The sequence below is a fragment of the Muntiacus reevesi genome, chromosome X (genome assembly GCF_963930625.1).
Source record: "Muntiacus reevesi chromosome X, mMunRee1.1, whole genome shotgun sequence".
NCBI classification, from domain to species: Eukaryota; Metazoa; Chordata; class Mammalia; order Artiodactyla; family Cervidae; genus Muntiacus; species Muntiacus reevesi.
Window position 1 is genome coordinate 102480673 of NC_089271.1, and position 23196 is coordinate 102503868.

The window sequence follows — 23196 nt, forward strand, 5'->3', positions numbered from 1 at the left end:
GACGCTTTGGGAACCCTTCAGTGAGAAAATAAATTCTGTCAACCGATTTTGGGGAAAGGCCTGAACTCCACTGGGACAGGGTGATTGCTAGAGTGATTAGATAAGTGGTTCAACTAATTTTTAAAGATAAAAAATTGAAAGTCGCTCAGTTGTGTCCGACTCTTTGCGACGCCATGGACTATACAGTCCATGGAATTTTTCAGGCCACAACACTGGAGTGGGTAGCCATTCCCTTCTCCAGGGGATCTTCCGAACCCAGGGATCGAATCCATGTCTCCCGCATTGCAGCCGGATTCTTTACCGTCTGAGCCAAAAGGATAAATATAAATGGTATCTCTCAGTAAGAAACAAATCTTTAATTGTTTTTTTAAAAACTTTAAGTTTTTTGCAAAAACTTTTGGGGAGGATCAACAGTTAATTGTGTAGCTTGGAGGTATATGTGTGAAATGATGATTTATGCTTTTAAAGGTAAAATTTTGATCTCTGATTCTGACTGAGCCTAAATGTGCATGTTTGTATTTTTATAAAAACTGAACTGGAAGCCGCCATGGGAGATGAAGATTGGGAAGCAGAAATAATCAACCCTCATATGTCTTCCTATGTTCCTGTATTTGAGAAGGTAATAAAATTTTAAGTTTTTAGTTATTGAATGCTGCAGATTTTGTCAGAGTTGAAAATCTCTGTGGTGAGAAAGTTCATCTGTGGTGAGAAGCATGCTGTGCTTCTCCATGTGATTGTTATTAACTGTCTTATAGGGAATGATGAAGCATGCTAAGCCTCAAATAGAAGAAATAATTTAACAATTATTTAATAATTTAATAATTAATTATTATTAATTTAATAATAATTTAATAATGAAAACCTAAAACGGGTATAATATTATGAGCAACTTAATTTAAATCTCAATGATTTAGAACTTACTGTGGGTGAAAGCAAGCTTGTGTTAATGTGGTTGAATGTCTCTAAGATACAGTTGTATATAGAAAATGGAAAAATAAAATTCGTTTTTGGGTGGCAGTTTGAATTCTGAAATTTGGTTTTATATAAGCAGGGCTCTCAAGATGAAAACATTAGGTTGATTCAGATGGTACCATCAGTTTGATCTTCAGATGTACAAATCTGCAGATCTTTTTCCTCAATAGCTTTTGAAGAGTTACACTGAAATTTACCTGAGGGGATTATGGAGTGGGTTTTTGGATCTCTTTGGATCTCTTAGTTTTGACTTTAAGATGGTGAAGAGAGTCTACTTTGGAAGACAGTGTATTTAATGGATTGCTTTTACATAAGTTTTATCTACTTGAAAATATCTCCAAAAGTCAATTTGTTTTCCTTTTAGGATTTCCAGTTTGTATTTATGTTAGTCAATTCTGACACTTTCTATTTCAAGTGATGTCTTAATAGAAATTCTTAATTTACCCCAAAACATAAAATTTAATTCTTTGTCTTTCTTGAATTTGGCCTGTTTGCATGTAAACTTTAGATTAAAATACCTAAGATGTTAATCTGAATTTATCATGTTTCTTGCTTTGGGACGTTTTTTAGAAATAACTTCTTTGTATGTTATCTTTTTATTGTCTTCTTTATGTTACAGTATCATAAGAATAGTGTAAGACCAAAAGAGGAGAAATATTACCTATAGTCTCACTCACTAGCACAAATGCTCTGTTGAGGTTTTAGTAAATTTTCTTCTATATTTCCCAAACACATTTTTCCATGGATTCTAATGATTGTATGTAATAGTAATTTTTGATTTCAACTTTTTCACTCCTCAGCACTAGCTATTCCATATTATTAACTTCCTAAAAATAATTTCACATGGGTATGTAGTATTTAATGGACTAGAACTACCAAAGCATAATTGATTTTCTTTTGGTAGAAATTAAAGTTTTATCTTTACACTGTAGTATTGTCATGAATAGCTACAGTTTATTGTTTAATTTGGGAGTATTTGTTTTCAAAAATGGAATTACTTGGTCAAATAATTTTCTATGGTTCTTTTTTCCCCAGGTTCTTGGTAGATTTGTTGTAACACACAGTTTAACTCATACGTATAGATGTTCTTCCACTTGGACTTGTCTAATTTTACTTTTTCTTACTATGAGATTTTGTCTTAACTAAATATTATTCAAATGGTATACTGCACTGTAGAATGTTGTGCATGGTTATTGCAAAGGGTGTCTGAAATTGAGGATGGTCAACTGTCAGGCTTCCAGATTTACCTTTTGGGAGTCTTTGTGCTATTCAGTAACAAACTTTGTTTCTCAATGCTGGTCATACTGATTGAATATTAATTAATATTAATGTTAATATTTAATGTACATCATTAACATTATTTAATAATGTAAATGTTAATAATGTTAATGTTAATATTAATATTAATGTTAATATTTCTACCTTACGATTCTTAGTACATATCTGTGTGTGGCCAATTTGTAGTAAACTTTTTGCATTTGTCCACAAACTTAACACCTGGTGCTAGGTGTGCAGTTAGTAATTTGACCTACTTAACTTGAAGAAACATGATGCATTCAGTGGCTTTGTTTGCTTCTCTTCCTTGAATAAGGTGTGTAGACGCTAAGGATGAACGCATGACATTTTTATGTAGGAGAAATCTGAGGTCTTCAGCCCGTTTTCTTTTAAAGGCACCATTAGATTGGTTGTTGTAATTGGATTTCTGTTTCAAGAAGCAACTGGGCTTCCCTTTTGTGCAATTTGTATTGCCTCTGAGATCATCTTGGATTGGTAATAATATCTGTGATCAGCCTTTTGTTAATTTAAAAAATCGGGAGTATAGTTGATTTACAATGTTGTGTTTCTGCTGTACAGCAAAATAGGTCAGTTATACATATACATATATTCATTCTTTTTTATCTTCTATTCTTATATAGGTCTTCACAAAGTATTGAATAGAATTCCCTGTGCTATGCAAGAGGTTCTTATTATGTGATAAGCCTTTTCTGAATGCTTCTAAGGATCCTTCTTTGGAGATTTAGTATTAACACAGGCTTATATAAATTTGAACTAACAGGTTGCTTTTCTGGTAGTTTTTAGAACTTTCCAATGCTGGTTTTTGAAGTGAGTGTACTATGTAGGGATAGAATAATTCAAAATGTGAGGTTGGGAAATATTTGGTAATCTAGCAGTTAGAGTAGTCCAGAAATGGTTCAGTTCAGTTCAGTTCAGTCGCTCAGTCATGTCCGACTCTGAGACCCCATGAATCGCAGCACGCCAGGCCTCCCTGTCCATCACAACCTCCCGAAGTTTACTCAAACTCATGCCCATTGAGTCGGTGATGCCATCCAGCCATCTCATCCTCTGTTATACCCTTCTCCTACCCCGAATGCCTCCCAGCATCAGGGTCTTTTCCAACGAGTCAACTCTTCGCATGAGGATGGCCAAGTTTTGGAGCTTCAGCTTCAGCATCAGTCCTTCCAATGAACACCCAAGACTTATCTCCTTTAGGATGGACTGGTTGGATCTCCTTGCAGTCTAAGGAACTCTCAAGAGTCTTCTCCGACACCTTAGTTCAAAAGCACCAATTTTTCAGCGCTCCGTTTTCTTCACAGTCCGACTCTCACATCCATACATGACCACTGGAAAAACCATAGCCTTGACCAGATGGACCTTTGTTGGCAAAGTAATGTCTCTGCTTTTTAATATGCTATCTAGGTTGGTCATAACTTTCCTTCCAGGGAGTAAGCGTCTTTTAATTTCATGGCTGCAGTCACCATCTATTAGGCTTTTGCATATTGTGCGCACACTTGTTGGGGTGAGAGATGAAATGAATGAGCGTGATGACTGTAACAGGATACTGGGTTTCCTTGCTAGTTGTAATATTTCTTATTAAATGACCAGTGAGTCTACACACTCGTCTCTTCTGTCTGATCGTTTTGCCTTTTTTCTGGCATATTTCAGATGGCATATATACTCTTGTGATTAAAGTGGAAACTGCTTAAGATAATTAGTGCATCCACAATTATTATTTTGAAATCTATAATATTTGAAATAATGTTAAGTTTTAAAATTTCTAAATTGGTTCACTTGGATGAGTAAAGAGGTTATAAATGTTTTATAGCTAAGTGTTCTAAAAATAGGTAATGTTAAGACCTAAGACTCATTCCACAAGTTTTTTTGAGCCTTATTAGATGCTGGAGCTAGTGGTAAACATGATAGATAAGGGGCTTGCTGGCATGGATGTTGTATTTTACTGGAGGAGACAGAATAAACACATTACAAATCATATACTAATAGTGAAAATTATTAAATAATAATAGTAATAAAATAATCAGGAAACTCTCTGTGTGTGAGGGAGAGAGGGAGAAGAAGATTGGTATGGGTAGATTTAGATCAGATGGAGAGGAAAATATTCCTTGAGACTATAACTCATGAGCCGGAGACCTGAAAGAGTCCCAGTAACACATGATGTGCAGAGATCTGAAGAGAGAACGAACTTAGGGTATCAGGACAACAGGAAGAAGTACAATGTGGTAGTTTCCTATAGATGCTATGATAAATTATCACAAACTAGATGGCTTACAGTAACAGACAAATTTCTCTTACAGTTCTGGAGGCCAGAAGTTAGAAACCATGGTCTCAGCAGTGCTGTTTTCCTTCAGTAGGCTCTTGGAGAGAATCCATGCTTCTTCCAACTTCTGGTGGTTATAGGCAGCCTTGGCTTGTGGCTGCATCTCTTTCTGTTGTCTTCACTGGGCCTTCTCTGTGTTTGTGTTAATACCCTTGGCCTTCCATAAGGACGCTTGCGATGACATTTAGAGCCCACTTAGATAATCCAGGGTAATCTCCTCATTTCAAAATCCTTAGTTATATCGGCTAGAACTGTTTTTTTTCCCCAAATAATATAACACACTTTTCAGAAATGAGGGCTTGATATCATTGAGTGGACGTTATTCAATCAAACTATAGCTGCTGCTGCTGCTAAGTCGCTTCAGTCGTGTCCAACTCTGTGTGACCCCATGGACAGCAGCCCACCAGGCACCCCTGTCCCTGGGATTCTCCAGGCAAGAATACTGGAGTGGGTTGCCATTTGCTTCTCCAGTACCTGCAAGTGAAAAGTGAAAGTGAAGTGGCTCTGACTCCTAGCTGCACCATGGACTGCAGCCTACCAGGCTCCTACATCCATGGGATTTTCCAGGCAAGAGTACTGGAGTGGGTTCCATTGCCTTCTCTGCTACTATAGCTAGTATAGAGCTATTTCATATCCTAAAAGATGATGCTGTGAAAGTGCTGCACTCAATATGCCTGCAAATTTGGAAAACTCAGCAGTGACCACAGGTCTGCAAAAGGTCAGTTTTCATTTCATTCCCAAAGAAAGGCAATGCCAAAGAATTTTCAAACCACCACACAGTTGCACTCATCTCATGCTCTAGCAGAGTAATGCTCAGAATTCTCAAAACTAGGCTTCAACATGAACCGAGAACTTCCAGATGTTCAAGCTGGTTTTAGAACAGGCAGAGGAACCAGAGATCAAATTGCCAACATCCATTGGAGGAATGCAAAAGCAAGAGAGTTCCAAAAATCACCTATTTCTGCTTCATTGACTATGCTAAAGATTTTGACTGTGTGGATCACTACAAACTGTGTTAAATTCTTAAAGAGATGGGAATACCAGACCAGCTGACCTGCCTCCTGAGAAACCTGTATGCAAGGCAAGAAGCAACAGTTACAACTGGATATGAAACAATGGACTGGTTCCAAGTTGGGAAAGGAGTACGTCAAGGCTGTATATTGTCACTCTGCTTATATAACTTATATGTGGAGTACATCATGTGAAATGCCAAGATGAATGTAGCACAAGCTGGAATCGAAATTCCCGGGAGAAATACCAATAATCTCAGATATGCAGATGATACCAGCCCTATGGCCGAAAGCGAAGAGGAACTAAAGAGCCTCTTGATGAAAGCGAGTGAGGAGAGTAGAAAAGCTGGCTTAAAATTCAACATTCAAAAAGCGAAGATCATGGCATGCGGTCTCATCACTTTATGGCAAATAGATGGGGAAACAATGGAAACAGTGAGACTATTTTCTTGGGTTCTAGAATCACTGCAGATGGTGACTGCAGCCATGAAATTAAAAGATGCTTGCTCCTTGGGAGAAAAGCTATGACCAACCTAGACAGCATATTAAAAAGTGGAGACATTACTTTGTCAACAAAGGGCCATCTAGACAAAGCTATGGATTTTTGAATAGTCATGCATGGATGTGAGTGTTGGACCGTAAAGAAGGCTGAGTGCAAAGGATTGATCCTTTTGAACCGAGATGTTGGAGAAGACTCTTGAGAGTTCCTTGGACTGCTAGGAGATCAAACCTGTCAATCCTAAAGAAATCAATCCTGAATATTCATCGGAAGGACTGTTACTAAAGCTCCAATACTTTGGTGAGCTGATTCATTAGAAAATACCCTGATACTGGGAAAGACTGATGGCAGGAGGAGAAAGAGATGATAGAGGATGAGATGGTTGGATGGCATCATGTGACTCAATGGACATGACGTTGAACAACTTCTCAGAGATGGTAAAGGACAGGGATACCTGTCGTGATGCAGTGCATGAGTCACAAAGTGTCGGACATGACTGATTGGCTGAACAGCAACAAATTTCTAGCATGGCTAAACTATAGTAAGATAAGGCAACATTTGTAGAAAGTGAAATCTGAGAAGGAAAGAGAAAAGAAAGAGAGGGAGAGGGCCCTCAAGATAGAAGTGGACATAGAGTTGATAGAACTAGATGGTCTGGATATGGGGAATGCAAGTGAGAATGATGCTAAGTTTTTATATTGAAGCAAGTAGATGGATGATGGTGCTCATTACTGAAATGGGAAATATTTGGAAGATGAACCAGTTTGGGAGGGAAAAAATCAAGAATTCTGTATTTGCAGTGTTGAATTTCAGATGCCTAAGAAAAGATTTAAGTAAGGGTACTAGTCATTAGCTGTTGCTTAGGAGAGGGATCAGAGCTGTAGGTACAAATCTGGAATTTATCTCTTTTAATAGGATTTAAATCTGTGAGAGTGGAGTGGGTAAAGTTGGATGGAATAAAACAGACTTAGAGGGTTCTGCCATGAACTGTGGGGCATTTTGATTTTAAAGGTACATTAGCTGGGGAGCTGGCAAAGGAGACTGTGGAGGGAGTGGCCATGGGGCAAGAGGAAAACCTGGGAAGGAAGTGTTCCCTAAGCCAGAGAAGCAAGTAGATAGTCTGTTGTTTCAAATGCTGCTGAGAGCTCTGGCAGGATGAAGCTTAAAAGTAGTAATTTTATTACATAATAGGCTTACTATAAGCTTTTTCAGTGCAGTGGTGAGGATGGAGGCTAGCAAGAGTAGCTTGAAGGAAATACAGAATGTGAGAAAACAGAGGCAGCAAATGTAGACAAATTTTTTTGCCTATAATGGAGCAGAGAAATGGTACAGTAGCTGGAAGGGAGTATGAAGTTACTTTATTTTTAAGATTATGAAAAATATTAAGGATTTTTGTGAAGAAAGATGAATTCTATTGAAAATTTTTTTTCAAAATTTGCCATAGAATGTGTGTGGGATGTTAAATTCCATCTTTTGAAGATTGTTTGGTAACAATAATTTTTCAGTTGTTTGGTGCCAGAGTGTTTCATTACTTTTTATCAGTTACGTGAAGCTGAGTGTTATAACACTTATAAAACTAGCCTCTTTGGGGGCTCTATGCTGAGTGTTATAACACTTGTAAAACTAGCCTCTTTGGGGGCTCTATACATCCAGTAGTATTTTGGATACTAGAAAAGAGAAAAAAAGTCTTCAGTGTTTCACTTTAAATAGGGAAAGCTGGATTACTTTTCTTGTTTGTCTTATCATCTATGGTAATCATAAATTGGAACTTTTTACTGTAGCAGTTATCAAAATCCCAAGCCATTTCAAAGATTTTATCATATGTTTTTAGTAAGTTAGAAAAATAACTGAATGTCTTTTGAGCTTTATAAAGGTAGTTTTTAAAAGTCAGTGTCTTTTGTGCAAGAAATTTTGGAGCAAAAGTATTACCTGACGATGTTAATACCTACCTTGGTGCACTCCCTCCAGCTTTAAGTTTATTTAAAGAAACTTATTTGACAAAAATACTGTGATTTGTCTAATTCAGTCAGTTAATTGAAGTGTTATCTGTAAATTTTAGATCACTTTTTGTGGTTAAATTATTGAATTTGATTTTGAAGAATCTCAGAGCTCTGTTCAAAAGTTTTGCCTTTAGTATTGGAAACTTGTTTGAGAGGAAGCAGCCTGTTCCATACCTAGATGAGTTGAGGATGGCTTTTTTCCAATAAAACTTTATTTATAAAAACTGGTAGCCCACCCGATTTGGCTTGTGGCTATAGTTTGCTGACCATTGTTTAAGTGATATATTAGTATGCTATACATAGAATTTTAAAGTGAAGGTGTTTTAGAGTAGTAAATAAAAGAACATGCAGCGACCCAGGAAATCTTTAATTATTTTGTTCTGGACAAAACCCAGTTGTTAAAACTTTCTAGTATTTATGAGATAGATTACTCATTGTTATTATTCAAAGTAGAAAACTAGTGTTTTCTTTTTTCTTACAGGATAGGTATTCTTCTGGAGCAAATGGAGACACTTTTAACAGGACTCTGGCTTCATCATCAGGTATGTGTTAAAGCAAAAATGCAGAACTCTTTTTAGGTTAAGGGCTTCATCCACTGGATGAGAAGCAGACTAATAGATACCTTGTCAAAGGTGTTTTTTAAATTTTCTAGTGAGACGTTTTGGCTTGAATATTTTGGGTTGGGAGCCTCTTAGAATTAAAGGAAGGGAGAGATAGAGAGTGTAATGTTAGAGTGTATCCTTCGATTCAGTGGGCTTGCTGTAAAACCTTTCCCCAGCCTCCAAGTTGCATGTTTGGCTTTCAGGCTGCTATGGGAATTGTCAGAATTCCTGATATAAGGCAGTAGGAGAGTAGACTCAGGTGCTGAAGCAGGTTACAATGATGGTGACCTGTCAGGATAGCAGCTATTTAAAACCAAACTCATATCAAATTAATGCACATAAATCCCTGGCATTCCTATACACTAACAATGAGAAAATAGATATAGGAATTAAGGAAACAACCCTATTCACCATTACGTCAAAAAGAATGAAATACTTAGGAATAAATTTACCTCAAGAAACAAAAGGCCTTTATTTAGAAAACTGTAAAACACTGATGAAAGAAAGCAAAAGATGACCCAAATAGATGGAGAAAAATACCATGTTCATGGATTGGAAGAATCAACATAGAGAAAATGAGTATACTACACAACGAAATCTATAGATTCAATGCAATCCCTATCAAGCCACCAATAACATTTTTTCACAGAACTAGGACAAATAATTCCACAATTTATATGGAAGCGCAAAAAACCTCGAATAGCCAAAGCATCTTGAGAACGAAGAATGGAACTGGAGGAATCAACCTGCCTGACTTCAGACTATACTGTAAAGCTGCAGTCGTCAAGACAGTATGGTACTGGCACAGAAACAGAAATATAGATCAGTGGAACAAAACAGAAAGCCCAGAGATAAATCCACGCACCTATGGACACCTTATCTTTGGCAAAGGAGGCAAAAATATGCAACGGAGAAAAGACAATCTTATTAACAGGTGATGCTGGGAAAACTGGTCAACCACTTGTAAAAGAATGACACTAGAACACTTTCTAACACCATACACAAAAATAAACTAAAAATAAATTATAGATCTAAATGTAAAACCAGAAACTATAAAACTCCTAGAAGAAAACATAGGCAGAACAGTCTGACATAAATAACAACAGGATCCTCTATGATCCACCTCCCAGAGTAATGGAAATAAAAGCAAAAAAAAAAAAAAAAAAAAAAAAAAAACACCCAAAATGGGACCTAATTAAATGTAAAAGCTTTTCCACAACGAAGGAAACTATGAGGAGGTTGAAAAGACAGTTTTCAGAATTGGAGAAAATAATAGCAAACAAAGCAAATTTCAATATCAAAAACCCACAAGGAGCTCATGCAGCCCAATACCAGAAAAATAAACGACTCAGAACTAAACAGACATTTCTTCAAAGAAGACATACAGATGGCTAACAAACACTTGAAAAGATGCTCAATATCACTTATCATCAGAGAAATGCAAATCAAAACCACAATGTGGTACCATCTCACACTGGTCAGAATGGCTGCTATCAAAAAGTCTACAAACAATAAATGCTGGAGGTGTGGAGAAAAGGGACCCCTCTTACATTGTTGGTAAGAATGCAAACTAGTATGCCACTCTGGCGAACAGTGTGGAGATTCCTTAAAAAACTGGAAATAGAACTGCCATATGACCCCGCAGTCCCACTACTGGGCACACACACTGAGGAAACCAGAATGGAAAGAGACACGTGTACCCAAGTGTTCACTGTAGAACTGTTTATAGTAGCTAGGATATGGAAGCAACGTAGATGCCCATCACGACAACAAAAGCTAGTGCAGGTGACAGGATTCCAGCTGAGCTATTTCAAATCATAAAGGATGATGCTGTGAAAGTGCTGCATTCAACACGCCAGCAAATTTGGAAAACTCAGCAGTGGCCACAGGACTGGAAAAGGTCAGTTTTCATTCCAATCCCAAAGAAAGGCAATACCAAAGGATACTCAAACTACTGCACAATTGCACTCATCTCACACGCTAGCAAAGTAATGCTCAAAATTCTCCAAGACAGGCTTCACCAGTACGTGAACCGAGAGCTTCCAGATAATCAAGCTGGTTTTAGAAGCGGCAGAGGAAGCAGAGATCAAATTGCCAATATCTGCTGGATCATCGAAAAAGCACGAGAGTTCCAGAAAAATCTCTCTTTCTGCTTTATTGACTATGCCAAAGCCTTCGACTGTGTGGATCACAATAAACTGTGGAGATTCTGAGAGATGGGAAGTCCAGTGGGGTCACAAAGAGTCAGACAAGACTGCCCAACTGAACTGAACCGAAATATAGAAAGCAAATACTAACAGACCTAAAGGAAGAAATGGATGGGAATACAATCATAGAGGAGACTTTAACACCTCACTGACGTCAGTGGACAAATCTTCCAGACAGAAAATCGATAAGGCAACAGAGATCCTAGATGACATATTAGGACAGTTAGGCCTAATTGATATTTTCAGGACATTCAGTTCAGTTCAGTCACTCAGGCTCTCTGTGACCCTGTGGTCTCAGGACACCAGGCTTCCCTGTCCATCACCAACACCCATAGCTTGTTCAAATTCATGTCCATTGAGTCGGTGATGCCATCCAGCCATCTTATCCTCTGTCATCCCCTTCTCCTCCCATCTTCAATCTCTCCCAGCATCAGGGTCTTTTCCAATGAGTCAGTTCTTCGCATCAGGTGGCCAAAATATTGGAGTTTCAGCTTCAGCATCAGTCCTTCCAATGAATAATCAGGAGTTATTTGCTTTAGGATTGACTGGTTTGATGTCCTTGCAGTGCAAGGGACTCTCAAGAGTCTTCTCCAACACCACAGTGTTTATAGGTGTCACTTTTTCTTTTTAGTCATGTTTAGGTTTTGTTCCCAAAGCACACAGTGGATTAAAAAAAAAAAGATCATAGCTTTTATTTATTTACTGGTAAAGTTGATCATTTGTAGGTCAAACACAGCATTTCTATTTAGTAACTATCTGTTGATGACTTAAAATATTAAAGTCATTGAGTTATGCAAGGTTTAAATTAACTTGGCCACCATGTCCCCAAGATTTCTTTGTTGGTTTCTGTGTCATTTGTGTGCTTGTGTTTTAATGTTACAGGTTATCAAGTCGGCAGTGATTCAGAAGCTTCAGGATCGTCCGGAAGAGGTGGAAGAGGTAGTTTCCGAGGCTGCCTTGGAGGATCTGGTCTAGGAAGTTCAAGTTAGTAGTGGATTGCAAATACTGTGCTTCATTTATTAAAGAAATGATTAAAAATAACACCTATCACATATAAGATTATTATGACTTTATGAGAACGGTTTAGTATAATGGCTGGCAGGTACATAATGACTTATGCTATGCAAAATATTATTTTGTAGACGTACGTAATTCCTTATAGATTAAATGAGAGTATGTGAATTTTCTAACAGTTTGTGTGATGCAGTTCTTTAATATTACATGCTGTGAAGCGTTTTAGAGCTTTGATAAAGATGGCTGACCTTACAAATAAGTGGCATTCTCATGATTCCATTATACCTTCTTATACCAGTGTGGCTTTCTACCTAGATTTTTCCAGTCGTCTTTCCTTGGTGCTAAGATATTGTCTCCTGAAGTCACTTTTGGAATGCATGTCTCTCTTAACAGAGGAGAACAGAATAGTGAAAATAAGAACGTAAACTGATATAATGATTTAATAGATATGTAGCAGATTAGTGAATTGTCACTTTTTGAAAAGTGAAGAGATCCACAGGGTTGCTGTTTAAGACTGATAAAGTTTGATTTGAGTGCAGTGGGTACGAAGGGATGCTATTCTGGAGAATAAGCAGTAAGCTTATGTAATGTGAAATTTTGAGGGGCAGCAACAGTGCTGCTTTTCAAAGGCAATTTAACTTGCTTATATCATATTGTGGTGTAGTATTAGCTCTGTTATTGTGGCATATAGTTAAATATCTCCTGAGGAGAGAATAGGAACAGAAGGAGAGGAGACTGTTCAAAGATAATAGATGAGACTTTTCCAGAGTGAATGAGGTATAAGAGTCTTGAGCAAGGTAAATAAAAGCAAATTTACACCCTTACAAAATACTCTAGAGATTAAAAAAAAATTGAAAACTCACCAGAGGAGAAAGATCCACCTATCCAGGCAAGAATCCTGGAGTGGGTAGCCTTTCCCTGCTCCAGGGGATCTTCCCAACCCAGGAATTGAACCCAGGTCTCCTTCATTGAAGGCAGATTCTTTACCAGCTGAGCCACAAAGGAAATCCAAAGCCCTTGACTGTGTGGATCTCAACAAATTGTGGAAAATTCTTAAAGAGCTGGGAATACCAGGCCATCTTACCTGCCTCCTGAGAAATCTGTTTGCAGGTCAAGAGGCAACAGTTAGAACCAGACGTGGAACAACGGACTGGTTCCAAATTGGGAAAGGAGTAGTTCAAAGCTGTATATTGTCACCCTCCTTATTTAACTAATAGGCAGAGTACATCATGAGAAATGCCGGGCTGGATGAAGTGTAAGCTGGAATCAAGATTTCTGGTAGAAATATCAATAACCTCAGATACGCAGATGACGCCACCCTTATGGCAGAAAGTGAAGAGGAACTAAATAGCCTCTTGATGAGAGTGAAAGAGGAGAGTGAAAGAGTTGACTTCAAGCTCAACATTCAGAAAACTAAGATCATGGCATCTGGTCCCATCACTTCATGGCAAATAGATGGGGAAAACAGTGGCAGACTTTATTTTCTTGGGTTCTGGAATCACTGCCGATAGTGACTGCAGCCATGAAATTAAAAGATGGTTGCTCCTTGGAAGAAAACCTATGACCCAGACAGCATATTAAAAAGCAGAGACATTACTTTGCCAACAAAAGTCCTCCTGGTCAACGTTACGGTTTTTCCAGGAGTCATGTATGGATGTGAGAGTTGGACTGTTAAAGAAAAGTGAGCTCAGAAAGAATTGATGCTTTTGAACTGTGGTGTTGGAGAAGACTCTTGAAAGTCCCTTGGACTACAAGGAGATCAAACCAGTCAATCCTAAAGGAAATCAGTCCTAAATATTCATTGGAAGGACTGATGCTGAAACTGAAGCTTCGATACTTTGGCCACCTGGTGCGAAGAACTGACTCATTGGAAGAGACCCTGATGCTGGGAAAGATTGAAGGTGGGAGGAGAAGGGGACGACAGAAGATGAGATGTTTGGTGTCACCCGACTCGATGGACATGAGTCTGAGTAAGCTTCAGGAGTTGGTGCTGGACAGGGAAGCCTGGTGTGCTGCAGTCCATCGGGTCGCAAAGAGTCAGACATGACTGAGAGACTGTACTGAACTGATAAAAGAACAGTAGGTCAACAGCATAAATTTTTTTCAGTAGTGGCAGAGGTCAGGGTAAGGTAGAATTCAGAATACTAAGGGAGAATAACTCTGAACCCAAGCTGCTGTTTTCAGATAATTTGGGTGTTAGAAATAATATTTTGGGTAAAGTTGATGTTTAATACTTTTAGGGGATTGAGGAAAGGACTGTTCAATCATATTAGTAAAAAGGAAACTGAGCTTTGGAAGAAAGTAGGAAGCAATGATGAGCCAAAATAGATAAATAACATTTCAAAATTCGTAAGCATATTGGTATAATTGAAAGCATATTGACTGCATGAGCTAGTGATAATGATGATTAATTTAGGGTTATTTAGAAATAAAAAGAACTAAAATTTTAACAAATGAAAAGACAGTTCTTTGTCAGTTCTTATTAGTAAAAAGAAGAATAGATTGAAATTAAAGATTTCTTACATATGGTAAAAGTTGGGGTAATCAGAAAAAGAATAAAATAAGTAACCTACTAGTGGAGGAAATACAGTAGAAAGAGGAGAGGACTTTGTAGGAAGGAGATTAGGTTGAAAATAATTTTAATAATAGCTTCAGTATCCATGGTGACATTGAAGGATGTCAGTAAGATCATTAAATAAAATACAGCCTTTGGGGATATCTAATAGAAGGCCAGAGAGGCAAAGAGGAAGCATTGAAAGAAACCGGTGAAGAGAAAACACAAAATAAGATGATAGGAGTGAAAATACATGTATCAGTAATTTTATGTGAGCATTTCAATGCAGAGTTGAGAATAAAGAGAAAAAATATCAGTACGTTATTAAAGAAAGCTGATGTAGAAATAGACAAAATAGACTCTTAAGGCAGATATAGTTCTGAACATGCCTTGAATCTAACAGCATAGTCTTAAACTATACAGGGCAAAAATTGAAATAAGGAAAAATGTGCAAACCCTAGTGAAACAGTTATTCACCATTAGGATTTTAAACTATTTTATTTTTCAAAAACTGATAGACCACAAATGAGTAAGATTACAGATTTGAATATAAGATTTGAATATCAGTTATTAAGCCTGATTTAATAGTTGTGTTTGAAGTGATATATTCGCAAATTACAAATCCTTTTCCAGCATACAGAAAATATACACAATTTGAAAATCTATTAAGGCTAAAGGAAAGGCCCAAGATATATCATAAAATTTATATCGTAGACCATATTGTAACTATTAAGGTGGATATTGTACTTGTTAAAATGCATTAAAAGTAGAAATCAATAACAGAGGCCTGACCCTTGTGCTTTGGGAACTGCATTTCTCAGTTTATGAATTGCAGTTTATGTGGAAATGATGAAATATTTAGAATGGGATGACTATAAAAACCGAACATATAAAAATGTATGGGGTTACGTGGCTGTGGGCTGCTCCATGGGGTGGGCACCACTTCCCATGGCATCCCATGGAGGCCACTCCCATTGGTCCAGGGCAGTTCTTCAAAATAAGTATGCAAATATGATCCGGTTTCCTACTGGGGCTGGCGACAGTGCACTGGTCCAGTGAAGGAGTCCAGGAGGGGCATCATCATTGCCTGCTACTCCACCACCTCTGTTTCTACCTAATGTTGTGTGGAAGGCCAGTGCAATCAGAAAAAAGTTATTGAAGATACAGGACCTTGACAAGAAAGCACAGCATATGACTTGATTATCTATTTGTAAAATCCAAAAGAATGCATAGTTTATCAACCACTGAAAATAATATCATAATGTGTTAGGTTGTGAAATCAGCATACAGAAGATAACAGCCTTCCATGCAGTTCAATTAGTAGATGTATGGCAGATATCCTATCTGTAGTCATAAAATAAGATAAAATAGCGTAAGAATAAGGTATTCCAAAGAATGCGAGTTCCACAGAATAGCAGAGAGAGAAAGAAAGCCTTCCTCAGTGATCAGTGCAAAGAAATAGAGGGAAACAATAGAAGGGGAAAGACTAGACATCTCTTCAAGAAAATTAGAGATACCAAGGGAATATTTCATGCAACGATAGGCTCAATAAAGGACAGAAATGGTATGGACCTAACAGAAGCAGAAATATTAAGAAGATGTGGCAAGAATATACAGAAGAACTGTACAAAAAAGATCTTCATGACCCAGATAATCATGATAGTGTAGAGCCAGCCATCCTGGAATACAAAGTCAAGTGGACCTTAGGAAGCATCACTATGAGCAAAGCTAGTGGAAGTGATGGAATTCCAGTAGAGCTGTTTCAAATCCTGGAAGATGATTCTGTGAAAGTGCTGCACTCAACATGCCAGCAAATTTGGAAAACTCAGCAGTGGCCACAGGACTGGAAAAGGTCAGTTTTCATTCCAATCCCAAAGAAAGGCAATACCAAAGGATGCTCAAACTACTGCACAATTGCACTCATCTCACACGCTAGCAAAGTAATGCTCAAAATTCTCCAAGAGAGGCTTCACCAATACGTGAACCGTGAGCTTCCAGATATTCAAGCTGGTTTTAGAAGCGGCAGAGGAAGCAGAGATCAAATTGCCAATATCTGCTGGATCATCGAAAAAGCACGAGAGTTCCAGAAAAATGTCTATTTCTGCTTTATTGACTATGCCAAAGCCTTCGACTGTGTGGATCACAATAAACTGTGGAAAATTCTGAGAGATGGGAAGTCCAGTGGGGTCACAAAGAGTCAGACAAGACTGCCCAACTGAACTGAACTGAAATATAGAAAGCAAATACTAACAGACCTAAAGGAAGAAATGGATGGGAATACAATCATAGAGGAGACTTTAACACCTCACTGACGTCAGTGGACAAATCTTCCAGACAGAAAATCGATAAGGCAACAGAGATCCTAGATGACATATTAGGACAGTTAGGCCTAATTGATATTTTCAGGACATTCAGTTCAGTCCAGTCACTCAGGCTCTCTGTGACCCTGTGGTCTCAGCACACCACGCTTCCCTGTCCATCACCAGCACCCATAGCTTGTTCAAACTCATGTCCGTTGAGTCGGTGATGCCATCCAGCCATCTTATCCTCTGTCATCCCCTTCTCCTCCCATCTTCAATCTCTCCCAGCATCAGGGTCTTTTCCAATGAGTCAGTTCTTCGCATCAGGTGGCCAAAATATTGGAGTTTCAGCTTCAGCATCAGTCCTTCCAATGAATAATCAGGAGTTATTTGCTTTAGGATTGACTGGTTTGATGTCCTTGCAGTGCAAGGGACTCTCAAGAGTCTTCTCCAACACCACAGTGTTTATAGGTGTCACTTTTTCTTTTTAGTCATGTTTAGGTTTTGTTCCCAAAGCACACAGTGGATTAAAAAAAAAAAGATCATAGCTTTTATTTATTTACTGGTAAAGTTGATCATTTGTAGGTCAAACACAGCATTTCTATTTAGTAACTATCTGTTGATGACTTAAAATATTAAAGTCATTGAGTTATGCAAGGTTTAAATTAACTTGGCCACCATGTCCCCAAGATTTCTTTGTTGGTTTCTGTGTCATTTGTGTGCTTGTGTTTTAATGTTACAGGTTATCAAGTCGGCAGTGATTCAGAAGCTTCAGGATCGTCCGGAAGAGGTGGAAGAGGTAGTTTCCGAGGCTGCCTTGGAGGATCTGGTCTAGGAAGTTCAAGTTAGTAGTGGATTGCAAATACTGTGCTTCATTTATTAAAGAAATGATTAAAAATAACACCTATCACATATAAGATTATTATGACTTTATGAGAACGGTTTAGTATAATGGCTGGCAGGTACATAATGACTTATGCTATGCAAAATATTATTTTGTAGACGTACGTAATTCCTTATAGATTAAATGAGAGTATGTGAATTTTCTAACAGTTTGTGTGATGCAGTTCTTTAATATTACATGCTGTGAAGCGTTTTAGAGCTTTGATAAAGATGGCTGACCTTACAAATAAGTGGCATTCTCATGATTCCATTATACCTTCTTATACCAGTGTGGCTTTCTACCTAGATTTTTCCAGTCGTCTTTCCTTGGTGCTAAGATATTGTCTCCTGAAGTCACTTTTGGAATGCATGTCTCTCTTAACAGAGGAGAACAGAATAGTGAAAATAAGAACGTAAACTGATATAATGATTTAATAGATATGTAGCAGATTAGTGAATTGTCACTTTTTGAAAAGTGAAGAGATCACAGGGTTGCTGTTTAAGACTGATAAAGTTTGATTTGAGTGCAGTGGGTACGAAGGGATGCTATTCTGGAGAATAAGCAGTAAGCTTATGTAATGTGAAATTTTGAGGGGCAGCAACAGTGCTGCTTTTCAAAGGCAATTTAACTTGCTTATATCATATTGTGGTGTAGTATTAGCTCTGTTATTGTGGCATATAGTTAAATATCTCCTGAGGAGAGAATAGGAACAGAAGGAGAGGAGACTGTTCAAAGATAATAGATGAGACTTTTCCAGAGTGAATGAGGTATAAGAGTCTTGAGCAAGGTAAATAAAAGCAAATTTACACCCTTACAAAATACTCTAGAGATTAAAAAAAAATTGAAAACTCACCAGAGGAGAAAGATCCACCTATCTAGGCAAGAATCCTGGAGTGGGTAGCCTTTCCCTGCTCCAGGGGATCTTCCCAACCCAGGAATTGAACCCAGGTCTCCTTCATTGAAGGCAGATTCTTTACCAGCTGAGCCACAAAGGAAATCCAAAGCCCTTGACTGTGTGGATCTCAACAAATTGTGGAAAATTCTTAAAGAGCTGGGAATACCAGGCCATCTTACCTGCCTCCTGAGAAATCTGTTTGCAGGTCAAGAGGCAACAGTTAGAACCAGACGTGGAACAACGGACTGGTTCCAAATTGGGAAAGGAGTAGTTCAAAGCTGTATATTGTCACCCTCCTTATTTAACTAATAGGCAGAGTACATCATGAGAAATGCCGGGCTGGATGAAGTGTAAGCTGGAATCAAGATTTCTGGTAGAAATATCAATAACCTCAGATACGCAGATGACGCCACCCTTATGGCAGAAAGTGAAGAGGAACTAAATAGCCTCTTGATGAGAGTGAAAGAGGAGAGTGAAAGAGTTGACTTCAAGCTCAACATTCAGAAAACTAAGATCATGGCATCTGGTCCCATCACTTCATGGCAAATAGATGGGGAAAACAGTGGCAGACTTTATTTTCTTGGGTTCTGGAATCACTGCCGATAGTGACTGCAGCCATGAAATTAAAAGATGGTTGCTCCTTGGAAGAAAACCTATGACCCAGACAGCATATTAAAAAGCAGAGACATTACTTTGCCAACAAAAGTCCTCCTGGTCAACGTTACGGTTTTTCCAGGAGTCATGTATGGATGTGAGAGTTGGACTGTTAAAGAAAAGTGAGCTCAGAAAGAATTGATGCTTTTGAACTGTGGTGTTGGAGAAGACTCTTGAAAGTCCCTTGGACTACAAGGAGATCAAACCAGTCAATCCTAAAGGAAATCAGTCCTAAATATTCATTGGAAGGACTGATGCTGAAACTGAAGCTTCGATACTTTGGCCACCTGGTGCGAAGAACTGACTCATTGGAAGAGACCCTGATGCTGGGAAAGATTGAAGGTGGGAGGAGAAGGGGACGACAGAAGATGAGATGTTTGGTGTCACCCGACTCGATGGACATGAGTCTGAGTAAGCTTCAGGAGTTGGTGCTGGACAGGGAAGCCTGGTGTGCTGCAGTCCATCGGGTCGCAAAGAGTCAGACATGACTGAGAGACTGTACTGAACTGATAAAAGAACAGTAGGTCAACAGCATAAATTTTTTTCAGTAGTGGCAGAGGTCAGGGTAAGGTAGAATTCAGAATACTAAGGGAGAATAACTCTGAACCCAAGCTGCTGTTTTCAGATCATTTGGGTGTTAGAAATAATATTTTGGGTAAAGTTGATGTTTAATACTTTTAGGGGATTGAGGAAAGGACTGTTCAATCATATTAGTAAAAAGGAAACTGAGCTTTGGAAGAAAGTAGGAAGCAATGATGAGCCAAAATAGATAAATAACATTTCAAAATTCGTAAGCATATTGGTATAATTGAAAGCATATTGACTGCATGAGCTAGTGATAATGATGATTAATTTAGGGTTATTTAGAAATAAAAAGAACTAAAATTTTAACAAATGAAAAGACAGTTCTTTGTCAGTTCTTATTAGTAAAAAGAAGAATAGATTGAAATTAAAGATTTCTTACATATGGTAAAAGTTGGGGTAATCAGAAAAAGAATAAAATAAGTAACCTACTAGTGGAGGAAATACAGTAGAAAGAGGAGAGGACTTTGTAGGAAGGAGATTAGGTTGAAAATAATTTTAATAATAGCTTCAGTATCCATGGTGACATTGAAGGATGTCAGTAAGATCATTAAATAAAATACAGCCTTTGGGGATATCTAATAGAAGGCCAGAGAGGCAAAGAGGAAGCATTGAAAGAAACCGGTGAAGAGAAAACACAAAATAAGATGATAGGAGTGAAAATACATGTATCAGTAATTTTATGTGAGCATTTCAATGCAGAGTTGAGAATAAAGAGAAAAAATATCAGTACGTTATTAAAGAAAGCTGATGTAGAAATAGACAAAATAGACTCTTAAGGCAGATATAGTTCTGAACATGCCTTGAATCTAACAGCATAGTCTTAAACTATACAGGGCAAAAATTGAAATAAGGAAAAATGTGCAAACCCTAGTGAAACAGTTATTCACCATTAGGATTTTAAACTATTTTATTTTTCAAAAACTGATAGACCACAAATGAGTAAGATTACAGATTTGAATATAAGATTTGAATATCAGTTATTAAGCCTGATTTAATAGTTGTGTTTGAAGTGATATATTCGCAAATTACAAATCCTTTTCCAGCATACAGAAAATATACACAATTTGAAAATCTATTAAGGCTAAAGGAAAGGCCCAAGATATATCATAAAATTTATATCGTAGACCATATTGTAACTATTAAGGTGGATATTGTACTTGTTAAAATGCATTAAAAGTAGAAATCAATAACAGAGGCCTGACCCTTGTGCTTTGGGAACTGCATTTCTCAGTTTATGAATTGCAGTTTATGTGGAAATGATGAAATATTTAGAATGGGATGACTATAAAAACCGAACATATAAAAATGTATGGGGTTACGTGGCTGTGGGCTGCTCCATGGGGTGGGCACCACTTCCCATGGCATCCCATGGAGGCCACTCCCATTGGTCCAGGGCAGTTCTTCAAAATAAGTATGCAAATATGATCCGGTTTCCTACTGGGGCTGGCGACAGTGCACTGGTCCAGTGAAGGAGTCCAGGAGGGGCATCATCATTGCCTGCTACTCCACCACCTCTGTTTCTACCTAATGTTGTGTGGAAGGCCAGTGCAATCAGAAAAAAGTTATTGAAGATACAGGACCTTGACAAGAAAGCACAGCATATGACTTGATTATCTATTTGTAAAATCCAAAAGAATGCATAGTTTATCAACCACTGAAAATAATATCATAATGTGTTAGGTTGTGAAATCAGCATACAGAAGATAACAGCCTTCCATGCAGTTCAATTAGTAGATGTATGGCAGATATCCTATCTGTAGTCATAAAATAAGATAAAATAGCGTAAGAATAAGGTATTCCAAAGAATGCGAGTTCCACAGAATAGCAGAGAGAGAAAGAAAGCCTTCCTCAGTGATCAGTGCAAAGAAATAGAGGGAAACAATAGAAGGGGAAAGACTAGACATCTCTTCAAGAAAATTAGAGATACCAAGGGAATATTTCATGCAACGATAGGCTCAATAAAGGACAGAAATGGTATGGACCTAACAGAAGCAGAAATATTAAGAAGATGTGGCAAGAATATACAGAAGAACTGTACAAAAAAGATCTTCATGACCCAGATAATCATGATAGTGTAGAGCCAGCCATCCTGGAATACAAAGTCAAGTGGACCTTAGGAAGCATCACTATGAGCAAAGCTAGTGGAAGTGATGGAATTCCAGTAGAGCTGTTTCAAATCCTGGAAGATGATTCTGTGAAAGTGCTGCACTCAACATGCCAGCAAATTTGGAAAACTCAGCAGTGGCCACAGGACTGGAAAAGGTCAGTTTTCATTCCAATCCCAAAGAAAGGCAATACCAAAGGATGCTCAAACTACTGCACAATTGCACTCATCTCACACGCTAGCAAAGTAATGCTCAAAATTCTCCAAGAGAGGCTTCACCAATACGTGAACCGTGAGCTTCCAGATATTCAAGCTGGTTTTAGAAGCGGCAGAGGAAGCAGAGATCAAATTGCCAATATCTGCTGGATCATCGAAAAAGCACGAGAGTTCCAGAAAAATGTCTATTTCTGCTTTATTGACTATGCCAAAGCCTTCGACTGTGTGGATCACAATAAACTGTGGAAAATTCTGAGAGATGGGAAGTCCAGTGGGGTCACAAAGAGTCAGACAAGACTGCCCAACTGAACTGAACTGAAATATAGAAAGCAAATACTAACAGACCTAAAGGAAGAAATGGATGGGAATACAATCATAGAGGAGACTTTAACACCTCACTGACGTCAGTGGACAAATCTTCCAGACAGAAAATCGATAAGGCAACAGAGATCCTAGATGACATATTAGGACAGTTAGGCCTAATTGATATTTTCAGGACATTCAGTTCAGTCCAGTCACTCAGGCTCTCTGTGACCCTGTGGTCTCAGCACACCACGCTTCCCTGTCCATCACCAGCACCCATAGCTTGTTCAAACTCATGTCCGTTGAGTCGGTGATGCCATCCAGCCATCTTATCCTCTGTCATCCCCTTCTCCTCCCATCTTCAATCTCTCCCAGCATCAGGGTCTTTTCCAATGAGTCAGTTCTTCGCATCAGGTGGCCAAAATATTGGAGTTTCAGCTTCAGCATCAGTCCTTCCAATGAATAATCAGGAGTTATTTGCTTTAGGATTGACTGGTTTGATGTCCTTGCAGTGCAAGGGACTCTCAAGAGTCTTCTCCAACACCACAGTGTTTATAGGTGTCACTTTTTCTTTTTAGTCATGTTTAGGTTTTGTTCCCAAAGCACACAGTGGATTAAAAAAAAAAAGATCATAGCTTTTATTTATTTACTGGTAAAGTTGATCATTTGTAGGTCAAACACAGCATTTCTATTTAGTAACTATCTGTTGATGACTTAAAATATTAAAGTCATTGAGTTATGCAAGGTTTAAATTAACTTGGCCACCATGTCCCCAAGATTTCTTT

The 23196-nt window shown here is 38.1% G+C and overlaps 1 protein-coding gene across 1 annotated transcript in view; it reads left to right on the top strand.

Moving 5' to 3' along the window:
• The first annotated feature begins 547 nt into the window (after positions 1 to 547).
• LOC136154640 (probable ATP-dependent RNA helicase DDX4) overlaps positions 548 to 23196 on the top strand; it is a 77966-nt gene continuing 55317 nt past the window's right edge. The window contains exons 1-4 of the mRNA XM_065916842.1: positions 548 to 619; positions 8576 to 8636; positions 11786 to 11887; positions 17514 to 17615. Of these exons, the coding sequence (XP_065772914.1) occupies positions 548 to 619; positions 8576 to 8636; positions 11786 to 11887; positions 17514 to 17615 (337 nt within the window). The remainder of the gene's footprint in view (positions 620 to 8575; positions 8637 to 11785; positions 11888 to 17513; positions 17616 to 23196) is intronic.